Source organism: Cloeon dipterum, chromosome X (genome assembly GCF_949628265.1).
Source record: "Cloeon dipterum chromosome X, ieCloDipt1.1, whole genome shotgun sequence".
In the NCBI taxonomy this organism is placed as follows: Eukaryota; Metazoa; Arthropoda; class Insecta; order Ephemeroptera; family Baetidae; genus Cloeon; species Cloeon dipterum.
In genome coordinates, this window is record NC_088790.1 from 21,042,182 (window position 1) to 21,066,850 (window position 24,669).

General features: G+C 41.2%; 1 protein-coding gene across 33 annotated transcripts in view; it reads left to right on the top strand.

The window, feature by feature from the left end:
- Positions 1 to 24,669, top strand: part of LOC135945391 (coiled-coil domain-containing protein AGAP005037) — a 99,059-nt gene that overhangs the window by 61,778 nt on the left and 12,612 nt on the right. For 27 of the 33 annotated variants that reach the window (XR_010575427.1, XM_065493039.1, XM_065493049.1 and 24 more), the window contains 9 exons: positions 5,389 to 5,439; positions 19,061 to 19,200; positions 20,325 to 20,354; positions 21,021 to 21,207; positions 21,505 to 21,703; positions 22,286 to 22,514; positions 23,255 to 23,396; positions 23,538 to 23,717; positions 24,384 to 24,540. Coding sequence is in view for 32 of the 33 variants with exons in the window: in XM_065493039.1 (XP_065349111.1) it covers positions 5,389 to 5,439; positions 19,061 to 19,200; positions 20,325 to 20,354; positions 21,021 to 21,207; positions 21,505 to 21,703; positions 22,286 to 22,514; positions 23,255 to 23,396; positions 23,538 to 23,717; positions 24,384 to 24,540 (1,315 nt within the window). In the remaining variant the exon portion in view is untranslated. The remainder of the gene's footprint in view (positions 1 to 5,388; positions 5,440 to 19,060; positions 19,201 to 20,324; positions 20,355 to 21,020; positions 21,208 to 21,504; positions 21,704 to 22,285; positions 22,515 to 23,254; positions 23,397 to 23,537; positions 23,718 to 24,383; positions 24,541 to 24,669) is intronic. The other 6 variants (XM_065493033.1, XM_065493062.1, XM_065493032.1 and 3 more) reach the window with 5 other exon arrangements.

Consider the following 24,669-nt stretch of genomic DNA (forward strand, 5'->3'; position numbering starts at 1 on the left):
CAAGAAAAAGCTATCTGAGGAGGAATCCAAGGATGAACAGTCGCTTTCAGGTATAAGCCTTTGATTTGGTGCACACCGGGTATTTTAAATTAAAGTGAGAGAAACCATGCACTGATTTGTAGATCAATTAATTCAATTTTTAGGATGGTTGCAGCAATATTATTTTAATAGTTATTTGTAACAGCCAATTGTTTCGTGAAAATTTACATAATTTAAGTCTGTTTTTGGAATCTTTCTTTGTTGAGAGCTTACGAGTTATATGGCACGTTTAGCCGATGGAAGCAGATTCGAAGGGTTTACTATTGTTTGAAATTTAGAAATTAAATTTAAGCTTTTGTTAACGTGAGTGTAACTGTCGAATTTAATTCTTCAGTTTGCTTGATTTTATTAGTGCATAATATCTTATTTGCTCTATACAAAAAGCAAATAATTCTAAATTACATTAAACTACTGACTTCCAACATTAGAGAGAGCTTACACAAAGAGTTAATTTTACATTATATCGGGATTGCTTCAAAAATCGTTTTATAGCTTGACAGCTATATATATTTTACAAACTAAAAACGTGCAGTAATAAATCCAGCACGAACTTCTTTCTGAAATTTAAATCATTTTTGGATAACCATTATGAAAACATTTCATAAAAAAATATTGGAAATTATTTATAACATATTGTTGTTCATGCAACACTAATTGATCAATCTGAAATAGCAGCACAAACATAAATCGCTAAGTGGGATTTTCCTCGACGAAAACCAAACCATTTTTATTTTTGACAGTCTCGTTAATTTGTCATCAATCAAAAAGACCAAAATCAATACCCACGGCACACCTCTGCTGCCCGCCGGTGGGAAAACACATTTATACTGCAGCCTAATGTTATAATTCACGATTTCCCCGTTGGGCTCTGGGCATGCATACACCCGTTCGTCGCGTAATCAATCAATCTGGCGCGCGGAAATCTGATACATATGCACCGCCGCCGCCAGTGCGAAACGCAAGGCGCCAAGAGGACCTTTAATTGGGGGAGGCGTGTAGGACGAAGCCCTACAATCGAAATGAAACATTATTCTTTGGGATGAGCACCGCCGTTTCGGTGACGCGTGGGGGTTACTTTTCACGCACGCTTACGAGCCATGAAGAGAGTGTGTGTGTAATATGCAGTCATTCCTTTGTGCGTACGAAACCTTAAAACCGGAATGTCGCTCTGTGCGCTGCGCACATGAGTATTGTTTGACCGACAAGCACGGTTTTCTCGGATTTGGTCTCGTATCAAATTGCCTGGAACACCTGACTTTTGCTTTACATGTGTCCTCCCCGATAATTTTTTTTCTCAGATTCGGATAGAAGAGTCACTTTCATTTTTCAAGGACACATTTTAGTGAAGTCTTTTACATAATATCAGCAGTTTCGGTTTATCTACCTATTGCATAAATTATATTTGGCTACTTTTTATATATAGGATGGCTAATTAGGAACCAAGGTAGATTATGTTTCAAATGTTCTTTATAGATTTTCTTAAGAAATTGTATTTCTCAATATGTTTTTACAATCTAACGGTGATTTTTATTGTTTCATCTCAAGGGATTTGATTTTTTAAATTGCGCATCTAGGGGATAGAAACATTAAAACAAAACCTTTATTAAAAAATCATATTTATTTTGTGAAAATGGCTGTGAAAAACTGTAATTTTATGTGAAGCCACCAATATCAAATTGTGAACATCTGCTTTTATTGTTCTTTAGTTATGTCTGTTGTACACTCTCGTGTTTGATAAATTATTCATTCATTCAATATGATTTATTTTTCAAGATCAACATTCGATTGGTTTGAAGGGTGTATGAAAGAGCTAAAAACTGTAAAATCTTACAAAGGGTTTGGCTTGTATTAACTTTTATAAAAAAAAACGAGAATCGTGAAGCTGGAAATCTGATTTTCATGACGGCACACAAAAATTCGAGGGAAAATCTTCATCCTCGTTTGAGCTATTGCAACCTTTGTGTGTCTGCTCATTACCACGCTGCACCAGCAGGCGAGACACACAGACCTCGCCGGCCTAAGGGTCAAACGCTAGAAACAAAGGTGCAGCAGAAAAACCAAGCCGAGAGTGAGAGAGAAAGAACAGTGATGTGCAAACAGCGCCGCAGGCGCCCGGCATGCATAATGAGCGAGCGTTGGCATTAATTTAGCTTCCGTCGGGCTGCTTTAGCGCGTGCGATTTGTCATAATAACATTTAATTGAGCTTCAGTCGAGGCCGCTGGATGAATTTCGCGGGTGAATCGCACCCGGCCAGCACAGGGGCCAGCCAGTATACGTGTGTTTCAGGCCTTGCCCAAGTGACGCGGGTCGAAATAGGTCACATCGCGGAACCGCCCCTGGCGAGCTTGCTGCATTTCAATTTCGCCTCGCGCTCAAGTGAAAGAGAAGCGAGCAGTGCACTGCACTGCACGGCTAACTCCTTTTTTCTCTCTTTACCCGCTACTGCACTGCTGATGAGAGCAAACGAACGCGAGACTCTCCCGGAGAAACTTCTGCTGAATGATAATTCCAGATTACTGCATTCAAGGAAAGAGGAAAGTGTGCTTCTGCTGCTGTTCTCTTTTCCGATTTGATGAGATCTTGGCGCAGCTGCACAAACGAATGGAATTTATTGCTTCTTTCAGCAATGTTGCAAATCTGCAAGTTTGCTGTCCTTTTATTTATAGAGCAACAATAAAAAAGAAAACGAAACGAGCAACGAAATCGACCACCCCACAACTTGAATCTACCTGTAATAGAAATTCCTCTCACAACAATTCAACTGAACAAAATTGTTCCATCTATTCTTATATGAGCTATATTTTTAAATAATGGAAAAAATCCACTCTAACGTCATAAAAATAACTCTATAAGGGAAATTAATTTTTTAAGTAATGGTGACGAGGCTCACGTGGCCGAAAAGCTGCTGTACGGTACGAGAGCGTGTGATATTTCTACATTTTAGACTTCCATACTTGGTTTTTTGTTTGTAGGAGTAGCCATTGTAATATCAGTAGAAATAAATTCCCTCCACGTGATATTTAATTAAAAGAAAAGAGGAATGTTGAGGTAATCTCCTCAACCCTACCACCTTCCTTTTTTCACATTTCACGTTATTTCTTTCAATTTTCTGTTTTAAATTTCACTTTATCATTTCTACGAGAAATTAATATTTGTTGATGAATTGGAATCTTCAAAAGGCAACTAATTTTTTAAATTACGATTATTTTTGTGTTCCAAAAAAGTGAATAACGACGTTTCTGACTCGATATTTTAATCAGAATATAAAACAAAGACTATTAATAAAAAGAGTTAAGCTTTATACATTCAAAACAGTGATTTTTTAAAAAAAAATCAGATTAAATTTTTTTGTCTTGTTTTAGAAGTAGGCGACCACTTGAGGTTGTGTTCATATTGGAAATAAATGAAAACAGACTTCATCCTCGTTGTTCTATTGAATTCGTCGTTTTAATTCTCGACTATAGTTTTTTATGTCTAGCTCACATTTCCTTGTGAGAGAGGAATTTAAAATATAATTTCCTGATGGTGATGTAAAGAACGATTATCCAGTAGGTAGATGATGAAATGCTAATGCTCAATATATGAACAGCACTCGACAGCTTTCGAAATTTTGTTTTCGAAAACTACAATTTTAGTTTGATTTGACTTTATCCTTCAATTCATTTTGGGAGAGCGTAGAAGGATTTGCCCATAAATTCAGCATGGTATTGTCTCTTCCACTACGAATAACTTTTGGAGTGACATCTTCTATGTATAGGTTTCTGCGTTTAAATATAATAACCACGTTACTCTCTGTAAATCACTCATTTTCCTGGCAATCGATTTTTATGTCACGTTTAGATGACTATTTTAAGACATAGTCATCGTTTCATTTTGAATTTTCGTCAAAATCCATGATAATTTGGTAGCGTAGTTTTTATAATTTATATAACCAAAACATTTCCTATCTCCAAATGAAAAACGTGGAAAGTGAGTGGCACTGAGTGCTCGATAGTTCACCAACTTTTAATTAATTCCAAGAGCGAAACGAGCCCGCCTGCCTGCTGCCGTTGATCATTACTTATTTAGTAATAATCATACGCGCGAGCCCAGCAGAGGCGAGCGCGCGGCGCATCAACAACTCGGGCCAACTTGTTCCATTCAACAGCCTGTTCAAAGTCTGGCCGAGGTGAAATGGAAACTCACCCCTAGTAGGGAGAGATGTGACCCGGCGCGCGCTCGAGACACGTGGGGGGCAACAGTGCAGCATCTTGGTCTGCAAAAAGATAAGATTAAAATTTCATGAAGTGGCATGACGGCAATAAAGGAGACACCATTTATGGCGCAGCACGACGACGCCTATTCATTTTCCACCGCTGCTGCTTGCTGCTCTGCTCCTGCTCGTTATGCAACCGGCCGAGCGCACGCCCACTATGAATTAGTAATCTCGTGCTTTCCGATCAATCGGAACATATATTTTTTCCGGTAAAAATAGACTCTGAAGGATGGTTAGCGGCTATTTTAATTTAAGGGGTAGGTTTTAATATTTCTCTGTTCCATCAAATCAATAATGAAAAACGGTTTTTGCTGAAAAGGATATTTAAGGATTGATATTGGAATTATCTTGGTGTCTCGCCTAAACACATATTTATTACTCACTTCTTCATGCTTTTGGCAAAGCAACTAATAAATATATTTGAGGTAGAAATTTAGACTACCAAAGCCATCGTTGTGTGTAAAACCGAAGTAATTAAATAGGATGACCATGAATTTCTAGCTACTTAAGATAATTTAAGAGGTTTTGGCCAATTGAAAGACTGTTGAATCAAATTTTAATTTTGGTTCTAATTAATAGCTAAAAAACGCACTACACATGCTCATTTAATGCAACCATGCAGGTCGGTAAAATTTGTAATTACATCTCTTATTTTAAAATAGGAATTTCCTCACAACATATTAATATAAATTCTGAACCAAGTTATTTCAGTCAAGTTGGAAACTTTTCCATATTTCTTTATTTGTATATTGAGCCACAAATTCATGTCTCAAAACAGGTTGTTAACTTTGACAACATTTTTCCCGGGAATCATCAGCTTATTTGTACACCCAAGACCTACAACATCAAGAGGAAACGCTTTGAACAAGCGTCATCAATTTTTTTCAGTTCGTTGAGCAAAAAATGACGTTGTTCCGCGTGTTTCATGTCAGCTCCTACACACACACGCGCGCGCGTCACAATGGTGTTGTCTTGTAACGCGCGGTGATTTTTCTGTCCAAACTTAATACCTTGTTCTTTTTCCCTCGTTTCGTGCCTCCATCCTTGTGTGTTGCAATAGAAAATGTTTGAAAAGACTTTTCTCGTGTTGCAGATGATGAATGGAGCGACGGCAAGCCTCGACTGCCAGGCAGTGACCCCAACGGTGAGTCGTGCTTGCTTTCTGTCCCTCCCTGCTGCAAAAAGGGTGCGGATTTTTGACTCGCTGCCAACACTTTCTATGACCGAATCGTCGGTGAATCTGCTGCCTTGACTTAAATTGATCTGTAAAGCAGTCCGGATAGGCGGAAGAGAAAATGGCAAATTGCGATTGATAGGATGAGAGCGAAGTTAACCGTTCCTTTAGAAATACGGTGTTTGGATTTGAAGAGCTATAGGACATAGGGCTTTGAAATTGAAACGCATGACTGAGTTGCAATTCGTGATTTATGGCTACAATTTTTTCGAAGCTTTGATTTATAGCGATATATCGTTAAACATAAAAACACGCAAATATCGTCTAAATTTGTCAAAAGGCTCATACAGATTTTTTCTCTCTTAAAGCGCAGGTTCCAATAATAAATAAGCCAGACCAATTCATAGTTTATACATTTTTAAAATAAAATGTCGCAAAATATCAACTCTTGATTTATAAAAAGGCCCTGCAATAGACAATTAGTTTGAAATCAAATTAAAATTGCAACTAATTGTCAGATATATTTTTCTGTGGTGGGTATTCAATACGCTAATACACTCAATTTTGAAAAGGATTTATTTTGTCTCCTGAACACGTCAAAAAGGAAGGGAAGGTGTTAATAATATCCACAGAATTGCGGTCTGAACACAAGATTTTCTCAATCCGATCCTCCCTTTGTTGGCATCCTTTGAGCCCGCGAAGGAGATAACAAGGATGAGCAGACTTCGAGACGAAAACCGACAGGGTCACGGCCCTATACTTTCCTTCACTCCTGCGCCCGGGCAAAGCGCAGATTCTTTCCATGGGGGTGCGTGCAATAACTCACCAGGCACCTTGTGTCTCGCCGGGCCAAAACTGCTGCTTGGCTGGCTTTTGCCGCCTCTCGCGAAACCAGCGGCGTTTGGTAACTCGACGCCGCACCTGGGGCGAATTTTAGCGGAGCAGCGGTCTCCTCGTCTTAAGAGCTGTTCCATCAGGAACACCACGAGGGGAATTCTCTCTGATGTGCAGGCAGAAGGAATTCGTCGGTTCGTCTGTTCTCAAATATTATCCACTGGCCCATGACGAGGGTTACTCTTTTTTCGGGGGGTGGGGGTTAAATGAGAGTGAAAGTTGCATGGGACGTGGCAATTTAATTCAGATGGTCTTGTTATGTATTTTTACCACGTGTTTAAATTTTAATTCAACAAAATGAATGAATTACTGTCACTACCAAACGTGGAAGTTTTATCTTTACGGTTGTATTTATATATCATTAAGAAATCAAACACAGCCTAGTATGAAAAAGAAACGTTTAAGGGTATATAGCTTAAATCCTTGCTATAAAAAATAATTACTGCCAATCTATTTGAAAGTAAAGGTGAATAAAGGTTTACACCTAAAAGCAACTTACTGCATCAAACTGCAAGAATGATATACGAAAATTTCCTAAAGTTTTACACCAATTTCACTTTTTAATGGTGTATTTTTTACGGGGCAACCCCCCTTTAAAGTGTTGGTTTCGATATGAGAGCTGGATCTGGTTAAGGATTTTCTAAAGCAGAAGTCGTGGGTGCTGTTTTTCCTTGTAAATCTCTTGTTTAGGAAATGAATTAAGAGTGGCGTGTTATAACATGACTTTTGGCAGTGGCACCATTTTTTAATGGATTCAATAACCTTTAGGATTTACGAAAATGCTGTTAATATGTATACATAGTATATTAGGTGTACAATGATTGTACATATATTGTTGCCCTTTTCTTGCAACAAGGAAAGTCTCGTTTGGTTGTTGAAAGTTGCGCAATTTTGCCGCTACCAGGATGTAAATTCTACTATTTTACAAGAGCTAAATACTTCACGGCAATCAGCTGAAGTGTTTTCTCAAATTGATTGAAATTAATTTGTTAATTGACTTAGGAGCTACCAAATTTGTTGCAAGAGTAAGGATGGGCAAGGCCCGCAGCACACAGCAATTTCTATACTACGGCTGCGCAATTAGCAGGTTTAACGAATCAAGACACCCAATTACTCTTTGGGTGTTCTGTTTGCGGCACATTGGTCGTACGCAATGGGCTTAGCGCATTGTTCGCCATAAGTCCCTCTCTCTCTCTCTCTTCTTGCCTTTTACGAAAGAAGAAATTTCTCTCTCGTTCTCTGCTGCCTTGATTGCCGCACGCACGCACAGCAAAGTTTTGCCGACTTCGAAACGCGCGCAGCACCAGGCCCGAATTTGTAATTGTCACCTGAGAGGAGTGGCAGCCGATTTGCGGGCGTGTTTCGATTTGACCGGGACGAGCAGCTCATCAATTTGCATTAGCTGCACCGGCCGTCCCCGTCCGTCTCTCCGCGCCGATTGCCAGAATTGAGTTGATTGGGCGTTCAGCTCTCAGCTCCCTCGTCAATATACCGGCGCCGCCGTCACTCCATTCGCAATCGTGTGATTTGCTAAATTAATCAAAACCTAGATTCTGTGTGTCACGAATGTAGCACATACATGTGTTTGTGACAGTGCATGCAAATGATGTACTTCCAAACTAGAATACCCAATGAGACGTAAATCAAAACTAACAAATTTAATGTAACATAAATCATAATTTTAAAAACCATGAGAAACTTTACAAAAAAAAAACTGCAATTAAGGGGTCCAATTTATTAAAATATCTTACATTATCTATTATTTCATCAAATTGGTTTGTGTTTTAGTTTGTTGCTTATATGAAATTAAATTTATTCAACAAATCTGTTTTTAAAGTCAGGACGTATTTTTGACTTTGTAACGAGAAATTGTTGATTGGGAGAATGAATATTGGTTTAAACGTAAAACCAGATGATATAATGAATTTATCATAATTTTTTTCTATATTTTATTGGCGATTGACACAGTAATACACACGCCAATAGTTCATTATTCAGGTTAATAATGTTAAATAAACCTATTCGACGTTTATTGAATAAACGTTTGATTATTCAAAAACAAAAAGAGCGCGTGTTTAGGCTACGAGGATAGTGAAATATACAATTTAGGATTCGATTTTTATTCGAGATCATTAGGGTGAGTGTTCTGCAACCCTAGTTAGCGAGCGAGCGAGGCGAAAAGTAGCAGGCGGCGGCGAATTCAATAATAGGCCGTCGTCAGTTGACAAAAACAAGACGGCGCGGAGTACGCACGTGGCCGGCGGCGAGCGGCTCCGACGGCCACGCCGCGCTGACCTCTGGCGTCGCGGCGCCGAAGCTGCAGCTGCCACCCTAGCCGGCGCCCTCTTTATCGACCACACGCCACCCCAGTGGAGCAGCTCTCGCAGACACTTGGATTGACTGACGAGCCAAGGCAGCGAGCGAGCGAGCGAGCGGCGAACGGAGCGACTCGCGGGCAGCTCGCGTACAACTACACTCACTCACACGCCCTTCGCTGCTTACTACAGCCGCACCGGTGCCCGACGACCCACGTTCGCGAGAAAAACTCGTGAACAACTCGCCGTCTCAAGTGCGACCAACCGGCGTCCAGCGTGAAGGAATGGATCTCGTGCGCCTCAGGTAGGCAACCTGCCTAGCACGCCGGTTTAATTTTTTCCTTAATTAGCGCGAGCGTGATGAATTGCCGGATGAATCGATTAGCCCGAAGCGGATTAAGCTTCCGCTCTCGGGATGAGTGTCGGTCGGGCGGTTCGAGAGCGGATTTTGTTTCGATATCGCCGGTTCACCCAATGATGCGGGCTTGTTGAGACCCTATTTGCCTGCTGAAACTGTTTTACTTGGAAGAGATGAAAACCTTATCTGCTGTGAATGAGATTTCTAAGAAAAGATAAGGGTTTTTTTTAACAAAAATATTTAGCTCGATTTTCTTATCAGCAAAAAAATCCAACGAAATTACGTGAAGCTGATGGATGTTGATTATTCAGAACTAGCTTCATACCGGCTACTGCTAAAATAGACTGTTTCTGTAGTTTAACTGAGAACACAACTTTGATGGAGTTAAGTGCAACGCTCAAATGAAATCAGATTAAAAAAATGCGTAGCAAACAAATTAATCTGCTTATCTGTACCTCAAATTCTAATTAAATCCTTTTTCTTATAGCAAATTATCAGCAAATTTTTATCTAAAAATACTACAGTAGCTTAATCAGAAAATTATTGTGCAAGGTTTAAAAAAATAGTTCCATTGAAAAGAAATTAAAACGCGTATATGTGCCAAAATATGGATTTTTTTATTTTTGGAGAAAAATTCCATTTAAGTAAGAATCATTTAATAAGTATCTCCTCTGCTGATTAATTAAGAATTAAAAAAGTGCATATTCACTTGGTGTTGGATAGAAAGAAATTGATGAAAATAAATTAACTTCATCACCAAAAATTTATTATTAATTTCAACCCAACATCACGTTTTTTTATTTACGCATTTAAGTATGGCCCAACTTTCAAGTTAATTATAAATTATGCAAAAGTGGTGAAACAAAATTTTATTTATTACCGGCGATTCATAGAGTCTAGCACACATTTGGCACGCGTTTTGCTCTGGAGTAGCGAAACTGCAAAGTACTTTCGCCAGAGCAGTGTGTGTATATGTCGCAACTATGCACACGCACCGCGCAACTTGAGTTGGCTATATACGTGCCGCTGTGTTGGAGCCAGTTCAAATGCTTTTGGCCCAGAATGCAGATAAGGAAGAGCGGCCGTTTCGCGCGAAACACCACAGAGGGCCATAAATTCGGCCAACACCACGCGAATAAGGTCCATAAAAACAGAAATAAAACCAGCAGCAACTTGGAACAAGGCGCGCGCGAGCCTTGCAGCCACCAATAATGGTAATTTGCACTTCCGTGCCCGGGGGCGGCATGGGTGAGAGAAGCAGGGTGTGTTTTTCAGGGTGAATGGCTCGCACTTTGCCCCCATGGCGTCAAAATATAGTCATTAAACGGCAAATGAACGTTATTTTTTGCACCCTGTTTGCTGCTGACGGTGGAGATTTCGGCCGTTCAGTTCATTTAACTCACGATCACTGGGCAAAATAAATTAAATACAGCTTTTGGTGCAGCTAAATACTTTGGTTGGACTTACCACCATGTCGATTTTTTATATATTTTTTACTCTAATAATTTTTACCAATTTACGAAGCACGTCATTTCTAAACTTTTGGTTTTTTTCAGTTGATTTAATACTGTATGGTAAATATTTTTTATGAAAAAGGAGTGGTGGCTACGGTTGTCATAAAGACCGAAAACTAGCACTGTCTGAATTTAAAACTTTTTAATATATTAAAGAAAAATCAGAGCAAAGTGGAAAAGAGAATCTCCGAATAAACCGTGGTCCTTGCTCGTTCATTTCCACACAAAATCGATTAGAAACAAATCGGCTGACAGTGCGTGCGAAAGTTTCACCCAAGCGCACTAATGGAAATAAATTTCCGGTCGAGAAAGGAAAAGCGACGGTTCGAAAAGTGTGCAAATCGGCTGCAGAGCGTAGGAGTGGTTGAAGTCGAGGCAAAAAGGGGCAAAAACGTGTGTCGTCGCAAACTTTTTGCGGTCGCTCTCTCATACAATGGCTTTCTGGCTGGCACCTGTGCTCCGTCATGGCGCGAAATCTAAATCCGGTGTCGCGTTTGCACGCATGTGACACACACGACTAATTATATAACAAGCCGACACGATTCTCTTATCTGCTCGCGGCCAACGAGTGAACGCGTGTATTGTACTCTAGAGTGCGTTTGCTGATGCTGACGACTCTGTTGAATTGTTGTTGTTTTAGCCGTGGCCGAAAATGTGCCTCACGCACTCGTAGTGCGCGATGAAAGGCAAATATTTGCTCTGCAAATAACCGACTCTTTCCTTGTTTTCAGTCCAGCCCGGAAAAATGCTACATGATTTTAGCCATTTTTCCTAAGCGTTAAATGATGGATGAGTCTGTTTCCTGGTCCACCAGGCATAAAAGCTGGAACTCAAGTTTTCTCCGTAAAGCATAGCCTCAAAGCCGACTGCAAAATGGCGTTCGGAAACGAGAAAATACACGCGGACTCGAAGGAAGAAAAAGCGATAAAAATCGAGAACGGAGTCTGGCGTCGAATAAATAAAATTTTCGGACCTTGTCGTGCGGGTTGCAGCAGTCAGTCGAGCTGCCCGGTGAATAATACAAGAGGGTACCGTGGGCGTACGAATTCGGTCCCATAAGTAAAACCACGACTTTCCCTGGGCGCTCGATATTCCACTTGTTGTTGCCTGTCTCGTGTTGCCGAGTGTCTAGAAAGGTGAACGTTGAAATGGGCCCGTGTCTTTAATTACGCTAATGAAAAAGACGAGCCGAGCGGACAACCTCGCCAAAGTGTAGGAGAACTTAAAAAGACGAAACTTTATCAAATTATTTTTCGCCGTATTCTGCTTGAAAAGGTTTCCAGGAAAGTTCGTATTCTCCTATTGGAAAAGTAAGGGAAAACTCCTTCCTTTATAAGAAAAATGTTGATCACAAGTCGGTGTCTATTTAAATTTTGAAACCATGTAATTGAATCAAAGTTTTTTTCCTAGAAATTTCACTTTCGCTTATACATGTCAAGACTCCCTCTTTGAATATGAAATCCAACGAAATTTGCAAAAGAATGCCTAACTTTATTTCAGGTCTTTCATCTCTAGAGAAGAGCACCACTTTCCAGATGGCAAACTAAAATTTGCATAGTGGTGCGAAATTACAGTGGAGTTTTGAGCTGCTCGTAAAAGAAAGTTCCATTCCCGGCCGGGTGGATAGTAAAAAAGGTTGGAACCGAGTTATGGCGAGCAAAGCTGATAAGAGTGGCGGCTCACATTTATCATTTCAAGCGCTCCTACGTTGCCTGCCCTTGACGCTCTTCTTTTGTTTTATTCAATTAACGTGGTTCAGTCCTCGTCCTCCCCCTGGTTTAAGTAAGATTGCGATCTCTTGTCCGCAAGATTGATTGTAATTCTGATTGAATCCCGCCAAAATCAAATGAAAATCTAAGATCGCACGCAGTGAAAGAGAAATCATTTGCATAATTTTGATTTAGGAGATCTGCGCAAGACCCCACCTGTAAGATCACGTTTGGCATGGCAGGAGATAAATTCAAAGTTGAGCTGTCGACTGTCGAGTCCGGTTTGCATTTGCGGCCCGAGGGCATTAAGATTCCACACGCAACAGACACCCGTACTTGAGTTATCAGAGCCATTGGGATAATTTTAGGTCAGGGGCCACGCAGAGAGTGCAAATAAATTCTGTATGCAGCGCTCGGGTCGGCAAGCTCGATCTTCTCTGCCGGAAAGTAACGATAACGGTGTCCCTGCCCAGATCAGGAGGGTCACTCGAAGCACCACTTTCATCGGCAAAAATGCCGCAGTGTGCTTTTTGCGCGGCCGGCCGGCTATTGATTCAAGGGGATATAATTACCCTGAGAGAAGTGGCGTCGTTGCTAGGGAATTTTCGTTTGGCCATGCTTTCGATTTAGATTGGTCGGCAGATTAAATTTGTGGTCAGGAACAATTTCGAGGTATTCCATTTTCATGGCATGGCGCAAAACTCATTGCCTGAAGACGAAATTTAATTTCTTGTGCGGCAAACTGCACAAAAGGCGTCGGAGCTGAAGAATTTCGTCGCGAAAACCGAGCTGTAAATTGGTCTCCAGGGGCTGCAGACAAAGCACCGTGTAAAAAATCTCCAGCAGCGCGCGCGACACATCGCCGGCATTGGGGTTGATTTTAATTTTCCAAGGCTGTCTGCTGCACCCCATGGCACAGCCACTCCTCGTGAACCTTCTCTCGTGTCTCCGCATTTTAATATTCCTTCTCTCCTTTTCTTCCCTCAATGTCAATACTCGCTGCAAGATGAAATTTTTCTCTTCTCTCTTGTTATTATTTTCGTATGTTGCTTCCGAGAAAATCCGCTTCTTACACTTGAGCTGCGCACACCTCACGCAGAAGATTTTCTATCGAGCCGTTGTATTAAATTTTAAGTTGCTCTCTCGCGTTTATTCTCGTCCAAGGAGCAAGAGGGAGAGCAACAATCTGTACTGCTATGTTTTCGTTCTGTCTGCGAATGTAATTCCGTCGCTTTTTAAACAATCACACGTTGCCTTTTCCTTTTTCAATAATCACTCTTGCATGCAAATATTCGCCAGCCACGCAGACGAAACTCGTTGCATTCGCCGCTCGTTTAAATTTCGTTCTCTTTGCCTTTTTGCAAATGCAAAAAGAATCGCAAACAACGAACGCGCGCGCGTCGTCAGTGGCTGAGAGAGCAGAAATTTTTAAACAAAGGCTAGCGAGTGCAGGCAGGCAAAATAACAAAAGCAGCCTCGTCGTCAGAAATCTTTCAACCCTTTTCATGCACAACACGCGGCGAGTCTCTTGCGCCAGTGGAGCAGCAAACGGCACGTCTGCTCGGCTCCCAGGCCGCACCGACAGACTCGGTTTGCATTCGCTTGCTTGCTGCTCGTTCCAACTAGTCTGCCAACGCCCGAGGACAGTTTAATGATCAGCCGACAAGCGTGTCATCAAACAAAATCTCTGAGAACGTGTTCGAGGGCGATATTTCATGTGTGAACTCGCGCCGTACGGTGTAGTTTTCTGCTTGTCTACAGTTTGGCGAACTATGAGGGTGGTTTCAAATTGCGTCACAATCTTAGTCCTGAACTGTATTCCTGATTTTTGTGATATTGAAAACAAAAAATCAGAAACTAAAAGACGTTATGTGTGATGGACTAGCAAGGGTTTCACATGATTTTCTCTTTTTGATAAGTGCTCACTCTCAGCAGTTGATTGTTTTTAACGGTCATGCATAATTTTCTGCAGTTAGCCCTGTGGTGTGGATTTAATTTTAAAGTACATTTTTTGTTCTAAAATTTTTATTTTTTCGTCCATCCTTCTGAAAAACTAATATAAAATTTACGTATTAAGGATTAATGAAATCATATATTTTCAACAAACGGAACCCTAAGAAACCTTTTAAAGGCTTAAAATCAATTCCCATTACCACTAGAATATTTAGTTTAATAATTTATTAAACGTCTCGGCTAGCAGGTGAATTTTTTATCATGCGGGGTCAGCCGCCAGCCGCTGCAAAACCATGACTTCCCCTTTTGTAAAAAAACAAAAATTTGCTCTTTTAGCGACGTGAAACTACATCTCACGCCTTTACTAGCCACAGCGTTAGATAAAAATAATCTTGATTTATCTTAAAAAAGGCAGAAGTCTTAGATCTGCTGAGAGATGACACGAATCGCATTGAATATCCATCAGTGCGCCAATCAGGTCCAATCAAGTGGCCGGGCGTCGCTAGAACCATTCTTGTTAGCACAGCCACTGTTTACACTCGTGATTTTCTTCGTCAGCAGCCGCCAGTATATCGTTTTTCCAGCCGAGTATATATATGTATACGTGGGCTGTGCAGTTGGTCGATCTCTCAGCCTCAGCACCACTCCGTCGCCGGCAGAGAGCGGGCTTAATTGAAAATTGGAGTGTCAATATCGGCAGGCGTGTTCGGTTGCTACCGGCGTGCGCGAAAGGAGGACGAAGTGCTTTTAAAAGTGAGTTGACACTCGAGAAATATATGGATTGGAAACTAGGTGGTTTTTGCCGCCTCTGAGTCCGTCGCGGCGTTTTATTACGCCCGAGTGACGTTGTCTTCTCAGATAGGAAGTTTTAATTTTTATGAAGCTCGCAGTTTTATCGTTGGTCGAGCTAATCCCACATTCATTAGTGTCAATTTGCCAATTGCGCACAATTATATTAAAGCCTGGCAAGGCGAGAGAGTTGAAAAAGCGCCAAAAGACGAGGCCACAAGCAACACCCTCATTTCTCCATAGCAAACACGCCCAAAGCTCACCCAGCGGAATTAATTTCTCTGCGAGAACAGCAAGTATTATTTCGGTCGGATGATGCACCCAAATGGGCCCGCTACTATCGTCGGAGATGGATTTGTGTGGGAATACATAGAGTTGGAGAATGAGTCATGCTGCACACATATATATTCAGCATGTTTTGCGCTGACGGGTGCTTCAGATGGATTATCAAGCGAGGGCGCGCAGGGGTTGAGGGTGGTTATTTTGGAAGCCTGTTTGAACTCGCGCTCACTCACTCTCTCTCAAATCTAGTTTTTGCAGAGCGGCCGACCGATTATAAATCAAATTACAATTCAATCTGGCTGCAGCTAAAATTAGACGAACTCTGTGTCGCGCGTTTGCCGAGCGGGAGAGTGGAAACGCGAAAAGCGAAAAAAGTTTTCTCTATCGCAGAGTGCAGTCGCGGAATCTCATTTAGAGGAGAGCAAATCAAGTTATTCCGTCTGTGAGCGGAAGAGGGAAAAAGCTTCCATTATTCCATTTATTGGCCGATATTTTTCTACTTTTCCTCTGATCAATATCAGATTTCGAAAAGTTAGTGAATCGTAGAATGTAAGTTTTATTTCGCTTTGCACGTATTTGATTAAATCAAAACTAGAAATTTTCAAGATGGAAATAATGCATAGTTGCTCTGGCAAGAAAAGAAATTTAGGGAAAAACAAAACTATTACAAATCGCACGAAAAGAAAACTGAAGCAAAATAAAACGTTTAAAAAATCTGATTGCTTTTTCGGTTTGGCTATAAATCCAATAAAATTAGTTTTTGAACTTACACTTCAAACAAAATCTGTTTCGCTACAAACTGTCGGAAATCCTTTAAAGCTTGGCTTTTGATCAACATTTTTAGAAACATCTGAAGTCAAACCAAACAAGTGGAAGCTAGAAGAAGAACTATAAAAGCACTGAATGAGCTAGCGTCTGTCATTCTCTTCCCCTCTTTTTTATATTGTTCTCCAGAGGGTTCATTACTCTTTTGAATGCAGGCGGTGAAAGGAGCTTTTCGGGACAAAAGTTAAACAGTTTTATCGCCGGTAAATATAGTCTGGCTTTTGTTATCGGTAGACGCACGCCCTCTTTCCTCCTTATCACATCGGCCATTCATTTTCAAGTAGATCAGGGAGCTGTTACAAGAGCACTGAACATTTTTTGGCATTTTATTTTCGAGTGTGATTCAACAATCGATCGATTTTTCACTTGAATGCTAAAGTGAACGATATTAATTTCATGTAGCGTGCGTGTGATCAAAAAAATTAAAATCTGCATAATACTACTGAATTTTATGCATGGAAAAACGACTTAAAAGATTAGGTCACACATATGTATGTGTCGTAATTGATGGATTTAACGAGTCAACGGAGCAAAGCCGCGGTATATTTTCATTTTCTAAACTGCTTTCCATTTCCCCTCTTTCTTCTTTGAGGAATTCCTGCGATGAAACTCTTTGAGCAACTTTGTGAAAAGGGCCGCACCGGCGTGTTCTCAGCTTTTTCTTTATTTTGTGCCCTGATGTAATCACCCGGCAGTAGCGTATCCTGCTCTCCGATCCGCTTCATGCTTTGCTGAAACTTTTCTCTCTTTCTGTCTAACCCGCTTTTGCATATATCCGCGAGAGGGTGACGTAACACGTGTAGCATTTTTATGCATGGGCTCGTCTTCTACCCATCCATCCATCCTGCAGCCCGTCTAGGCGGGCGAAAATAACAAGGGCAAGCACGGCGCCTCTTCGCACTTCCCCAACGCAAACTTGGCCTAAAAGGGTTGTTGCTCTTTGTCTTCCGCTGAAATGTGTTTAGCGCGAGGGAGGCGTGCTGGCTCTCTTGAGGAATAATGAGTGCCCGGCCTAATGGTTGCTTCTCTGTATTTCGGCGAATGTTTAAAACGAGCGCCTCAAGTAGTGTTCACACACGCAGAGCCGGTCCACATAATGATCAAACGGCCCGAGCGGCACGAATTTAAGCGTCCGTTTTCGCTGATGAGCTGGCTCAGTGATTCTTGAGATGTGACGTAAGAGATCAGTGAGCTTCATTCCTCAGATAGCGAATTTTTATCCCATCTTCTTTGCTTTTGTCTTGCCTAAATCCTACTTTAAATGCTTTTCAACAACTTTTCTTAAATGATTTATTGAATTAAAATGCGCTCTAAATGAAAAATTATTTAAGAACTTAATTTCTAAAGGAAACAGTTTGCTGAAATTACCATGCAATCCTGACAAATGTTTCAAATTCGAAGCAAGGAAACCCCTACAAAATTACCATTTTTTAGCATATTTTTTAAGGCGTTGAAATTTTTATTGCCTGATTTAATTTAATTTATTACCATGCCGTACAAGTGCTAAAAAATCGCATCCAATTTTGTGAAGCGAATATTGTCCAAATTCAATTACGGTACAGCCTATTCTCCCTGGAGAGCAGCTTGTGTTTGTTTGGAACGATCGATCATTATTTACCGTTTTGGGAGGATAAACAGGTCTGGAGTCTGTTCTTCCCTCGTTGAATAAGCCAACATTTGATTAAATTCCCAGGCAAACAAAAAAATGATCCCTTTCATAGAAATCATTTCGAAATTCAGAACCTGTATGTAACCACTATTTCCGCGATCAGGAAGCAATCTCGCTCATCTCACATCCCTTTATTCAATCGAAACCAATTTCCCCGTTTTCATGCGCCGCACACCTGCACGCGCCGCTCCCGATTCCAGAGCGAAATCCACCCTCTGCCGCTCCTCCCGCGCCAGGACAGGTATATATATTTTATATTTCGGAGCCACATGCGCTGGTGAATTCTCCGGAGATGGGCGTTGGTTGCCGCTGGAGACTGCATAGCAAACACCAAGGCAACCGAGCGCTGCTGCCCGTGCAGACATGCGTTGGAGAACGACGACGTTCCGGGATGCTGCACGCTTTAAAGAGCAGGAAAACCGACGCCCTAGTTGCGGCTGAAACTGCCGCTTTGTCGCTCGAATGATTGGCGTCTGCGTGAAAGAAGACACTGACCGCTAAAAGTGTTTGCAAAAACCTCTCGTTTTTTTTTCAATTTTAAAATCTGTATTTAAATAATTATTTTTTGATGATTTTATTAAATTAATTTTTCTGCGTTGATTTTAACCTACAAAATACTGGACTTTTGCTGGGAGAGATTGTATTTGCGCAGAAAATAGAATAGTCAGACAAAATCTGACGTTCCTTTAAAAAACAAATTAGAAAATCTGTGAAGTTTTTTATAAAAGATATGAGATGGTTGTGGTGACAAATGGCAACCCTGACTGAAAAACCACCGACAGCCGCATCTGATTGCTCCAGATATTTTTTGCTTCGTCTCTGGGGCTGACGGACGGCCATATGGCTGCAAGCATTGTTGCGTATCATTCTAAATTTGACGCAGCACACGACTCTTATTGTAAACACTCGTCTAATTTTGGGCTCCGGTTTCTCGCTGGATCGAGGGCGAAAGGCTGGCGGGCGGGTGGAAGCGCGTGTAAATTTAATGGACGGCGCCGTTTATTGGCCCGAATTGATGGCACGGCCGAATCGATTCGATTCTCAGACGGACGCGACTGCAATTAAAATCGTGATGAGGCCGCAGATCGATGGACGTAATGAACGTGCGCCGAAATGACATCTAGAGTAATCTAGAGAGCGCCTGTAATTGTGGATGTGGCGACTGCTTTATAGATCAGACGAGTCTGCAGCACACAAATCGTTTCCGCCCAACCAAATTTAACTGCAAACTTCTCCCCGAAAGCTATAACCATCAAATTTCATAGGCTATGTCCGTGTTTTAGCTCCTGCGGGCAGCAAAGATGAGGACTTGAGAAGAGGCGGCAGTCGCGGCAGACGCGACGACCCGCGCAGACACACCCTTGCTGGTGACCAACAGGGTGGTCCTGCGTCAGCCGCCTTGACCCGCAGCATGGACCTCGAAGTGAGTTTTCTTCTACTAGTAAACCCAGATATTTTACACAAGACAGAACATCTAACTTATCAAGTATTTAACACACCCTTAAAATTTAGAAACTTTTATTTGAAAAATATTATTTATTTAAGTGTGGAAGTATTGGTTATGTTTCTTCTCTTCCAACAAACAGATGAGCTAAAAAACTTTATTCAATGTAGAAATTCTTAGTCAATATATTCTGCAAACAGAGTTATTTTATTCCATTATAGTTGTGTAGCTCTTGTTATCTCACAACTTGTTGCCACAAATTTAGTACAGTTCAGAAAATGTAATCGCTTGAAATGGGACATAAAAGTCGCATTAGTGGTGTAAAGGGTGCACCAAAAGCAAACCACCGTCGTTCGTCGTTTCAAACACTTGACTCTCGTCGTCCCACTTAATCAGAGAGAGAGCTACTCTCGTTTGTGAAATGAATAATCGAACGTACATAAACAACACGCACAGAGCAAACAGACGTCACTAACCGTCAGGGTGCGTTGGTTTTCCGTCTCTTGCTCTTGATGGCCTTTAGGAGCAGATAAGCTGTCGGGAGATCAAGTGTCGCGTCACGGCGCAGGATAAAAACTCGCAGCCTGAAGACATACAATACAGCATTATGCGTGAATATGTACACGTATTCTCTCTTCAAGCCTTCGCTCAAATATTGTGCCTTGTGTTTCACGCACAGTTTTGCATTTCAACTGCTCTGCTCTAGCAAACAAGGCTCATGGAATCTCATTAAATTACAGAACTTTGACTTATTTTTTCCTACCTATATACCTGTTTATTCTTGCAGACAAAACATTGAAAGAAAATGATGCAAGAAAAGTCAAACAGAACTAGCAAACTATTGCAAAAACGAAAAACTTGATTTTATGGAGGTCTTGAATTTTTACATAAGCGTGAAACTAATTTTTTTAATCCAACTCTCCGCCACTTTGTTAATCAACTAATTGGTGCTAAGGGAAGTGCGCACTTTTGTCTCATGCGACATTCACCTACTTGTTGCATAGGGAAATTCAAAATGTACAGAAAATATTAGAACTCCTTTGGCGTTTGGTGTTCTACAATTTTACTCATATGAACTGTGATGATAATTTCATGCTGTACAGATGGGGACAAAATCACGAGGAAGTAAAAAGGTTTGTAGAAACATGTCCCAAAAAACACTGAAAAAATATAGAATGTGGAATAAAAGCAGCACAAAATTTGATTCGGAACAGACACACAATTCTAAAAAAAAATACCTTTAGATGTTGTAGTGCATTTTTTCACCCACAAACCAACTATCCACCGTGGTGAAAATTTGCCCCTGTACCGTAGACAGTTAGCTAGAGTGTTTCATTATTCTGTTCGCTTTGTAATTAACTTGGTTGGCCTAATTGACACGTTTAAAATAATCTCAATAATCTTTATTTTAGATAAAGATCGATTTTAATCAACGAAATCTAAAGTGCGAGTTTTATTATTTAATCTAACAATTTACAGAAATGTCTATCCGTTTTATGTAAAGGATGGAAATTAAGTTGTAAATATATTCTGAAGCTTTGTTATATTTTTAACAAGTTAAAAACGATCTGGATGCGATTGGACAGCTCCCATTGTCAGAGCGAATCTTCAATTTTATTGGGATCAAGTGAAGAAATTGATTTGGAAGAAATTATTACTCTATTTCCCTGATTTGAGTAATATTGTGGACTCGAGTGAGGTACCAGAAAACGTGAAAATTAGGCAAACCATCCGTTTCCCACCCTTTTTGATGAAGAGGGACCAGTGCTCATTTCCGGCATCTTCCGTTCGTTTTGCAGTCTTCCGCGTCCCTGCAACGCAGCTACTACCACCAGCAGGGACCCATTTCGAGCTCCATGTTCGACGATGACCCCGGCATCATGTCAGAGGTGGAAACCGCCTCCACCGGCTTCCGCAGGGGCGGCAAGCAGAGGTCATCGCTGCCGGTGGTGCGCACGCCCTCCAAGACCCTCGAAAGACCGTTAGGTGAGCAGAAAATTGCATTTTCGCCGGGCTTCATATTTTATTAAGGAGGGCAGTTCGAGGAAATTTTCCTCTCTGGTAGTTTTTGATTTCATTTTTGCGTCCATTCCGCTACCCCCTTTTGCCAAGAAAATCTGTCACTCAAGCCAAAAATCAAACGGAGCCCGCTGGATCGATGCCGATGATGTGTTTGCATACACTGCGTGCGAGGGGCGACTTGGAAGCATGTTGAGCGGGCCGAAAATATACGACAGGCAGTCAGATTCATCAGATTAATGTTTTTTCACCCGCCCTGGGCAGGCCTGGTGTTCCTGCAGTACCGGAACGAGACGAAGCGCGCCCTGCTGCCGAACGAGATAACGAGCATCGACACCGTGAAGGCGCTCTTTGTACGCTCCTTCCCCAAGCAGCTCACAATGGAGTACCTTGATTCGCCCATGGTGAAGATCTACATCCACGACAGCTCAAAGGACATGTTTTACGAACTTGAAGACTTGAGGTGAGTCACCAAAATTAAAGCACACACTTCATAAATCACCCTGTGAATAGAATTTCCTTCGGAGAAATAAGAAAATTTATTTTACAAGGAAATACCCAAAGTAGGCTTGTACAATTTATGAATTGGTTTTATTCTTTACTGCTTTTTAGATAGCAAATCAAAATTAGTTTTACGTTCTGCATGCTGTAAATTTTAGTTTGTAGAAGTAAAACTTGTGGTTCATCTATGTCACGAAAATCAGCTTGATTTTTAAATTGCTGTCTTATAAAGCAACAAATTAGTTGAATTATTAGATTGGCAACAAAATATGTGAAATGTTTCATAAAAAAGAGACTGTTTCACAGTTTAAAAATTTAATTTTGATTGCATAATGGTGACTGTTTGATTTTTAGTTTCAGATTATTTTCGCATGATTTACTGCAATTGGAAGCCTTCAGGCCACACCTTAGTGTTTGAAAATGGTCAATTGCACAAGCCTATAGTAAACTAAGAAAAATTAATCACAATCCTAAATTTAAAGTTAAGCCCCCGGAGAAACAGTCGTGTCAAATAAAAACGGATTTTTTCTGAAATTAATCGCAGGTACCCTCCATCTCACAGGTCTCACCTGAGAGAAATCAGGGACAGGTCGGTGCTGCGTCTGTTTGAGAGCGCAGACGTGAATGGCGGGGCGATGCCGGTGGGCACGACTCCTCTGCCAGGCGGGTTGCCTGCCCACCCGTCGCCTGCCAATTGGGACCAAGACCAGTCCTATTTCAGTGAGCCTGAGTTTGACAGTGAGTTTCAACATCAACATATCCACAAATCAAAGGTGAGAAAGCAGCAGCTCATTTAATGTTTTTTGTTTAAAGTTAATCTCTTTTGAGATGGGCGACCCTTTATAGCTAACAACTCGTGAAAACTCAGTGTCCCAATAGCATCGCGAATGAATAACATGGTCGCACGGGCCTCATTTGAAGAAGCCCGGACCAGAAAAGGTCCAGCACCGGGGTCTTTTATTGAAACGCTAGATATTCGTCTCGTGAAATTTTTCAAATTTGCTCAATAAGAGACCCTGTGTTTCTTAATGGCTGATATTAACTCTTTCTGTTCGTTTGTTGGATTATTTGTTGCTTCACGAAATAATAAAAATGAACGATGAATTCTGGATAAGCAGATTCTTTGCCTTTTTTTAAAGTTTAATGAGCTTCAGAATTCTGGATAAAAATATTATCAAAATATTTCCAGCAATTCTTTGTTACACGGTCAATGGCTCATTGTGTATTCTTCAACTTTCAAATTGAATGGGGCACGTGGCGGAAATTTCGTGAGTAAAATGTACCCTTCAACCGCAGTGTCAAGACGTTAAATTATTTTGATCGTGCCCATCGCATTCACCGCAGTAACTTTAAACATGCAGACACGAAATTTGGTGCCCAAACCGCAGCACGCTGCGGGCTTTGCGGTTTTCCCCCTTGTGTATACGCACACGTGGTTTGCAAATTTGGGAAAATTTTAGCCCAATTACCGAAACCGAAATGATGATCTATCCGAACCTTTGCTCAATTTCAGGGGAGCAAAGGCAACAATTCGACCTATTACCTGCAGCACTCGTACCCGCCAGGGCAGCCAGGTGCTGGAGGTTCCGCCACCTTGCCCAGGCCTCCGGGGATCAGGGCGTACTCGCCTGCGACCAAACCTGTCACACAAGCAGGTAAGTCGAGCGCCTGGAAAGAGTAGACATTGCAGCGCACTTGTTTGCAGCGATCATGCACCTTTTGTTTGGCGAAATTCCTGCCTCGTTTTGTAATTTTTCTTGCTTTTCACACATTTTGTTATTTTCTTTTGCTATTAGTTTGCTCGACGCCACTAAGGCAGCAGCGAATTTACCAGGAAATCGGGCCGCGGGACTCTCTGCTGAGGTCCCCGCCGTCCCAACTGAGGTCACCGACCTCTCCAGTGCAAAGGCCCCAGTCGACCCCGCCCAGACCCCCTGAAAGATGGGCATACAGTAGAAGCAGGGATTTGTACTCAGGTACACGAGCCTGAGCTTTAAAAATATCAAAAAGCTCGGATTTAACAGTTTAACGGATGCCTAACTTCACGATTGAAAACTCCCTCCCTTTTATATTGCGGAATCTTGTTAGCTGTCTAAATTGTTATTTTTAGGCGTTATTTTTTCAATTTGCAATGAAAAAATAAAAATAAAATAAATAAATAAATTATACGCAGCAGTCAAAATGGTGACGTTCCCAGAGAAATTTACAATTTTTTACTTTAATTTATTTGTCGGTCAAATTCTAGAATTTTTAAAAAATATGAACTATTTGTCCTCGTTTAACAACTCTTGTTCTTTCCTTGATCAAAGTTAGAAAATCATTTTCACAGAGTTAGAAAATATATATGAAAAAAATTATCTCTGCTAGATATTTCTCTTCGAGACATTTTTTACAAAATTTAAATCCATACATTTTCCAAAATCTAATAAGTTGAATTATTTAGTTAAATATCTACCCCTTTTAATGACAGCTATTAAGGCTCTGCAATTTACTAACCCAACAGACCCGACGTTTGTTTTGATTTGTCATTCACACACGCTTTTGTAGAGTTTTGTAGTACATTACCATAATTCCCGCTTGTAAATAGCCCTCGACATTTGAAATTGGGGCACAAGTAGAGCATTGAAACGCCGCTATTACAGATCTTCTGCAAACAGAATCGGGCTACATGTCTTCACCGGAGCGGGGGCGGCAACCCTACTCCAACTATCCGCCCGCCGGGGCCTACGAAGACCCATACTACGCCCAGTACGGCCCTAGGTCGGGCTCGATCACGCCGGTCATTGACGAGGAGGCCAGGTATGTGGGTGGCATGCAGTGTCAGTTATATTTTACGCAAATATTTACTTACACTCGGGGCTATGCTTGTGGGAGTTATTTTGGCTTCCAGCACACGCTTTTCAACTATGGCATGCGTGCATAATTCCT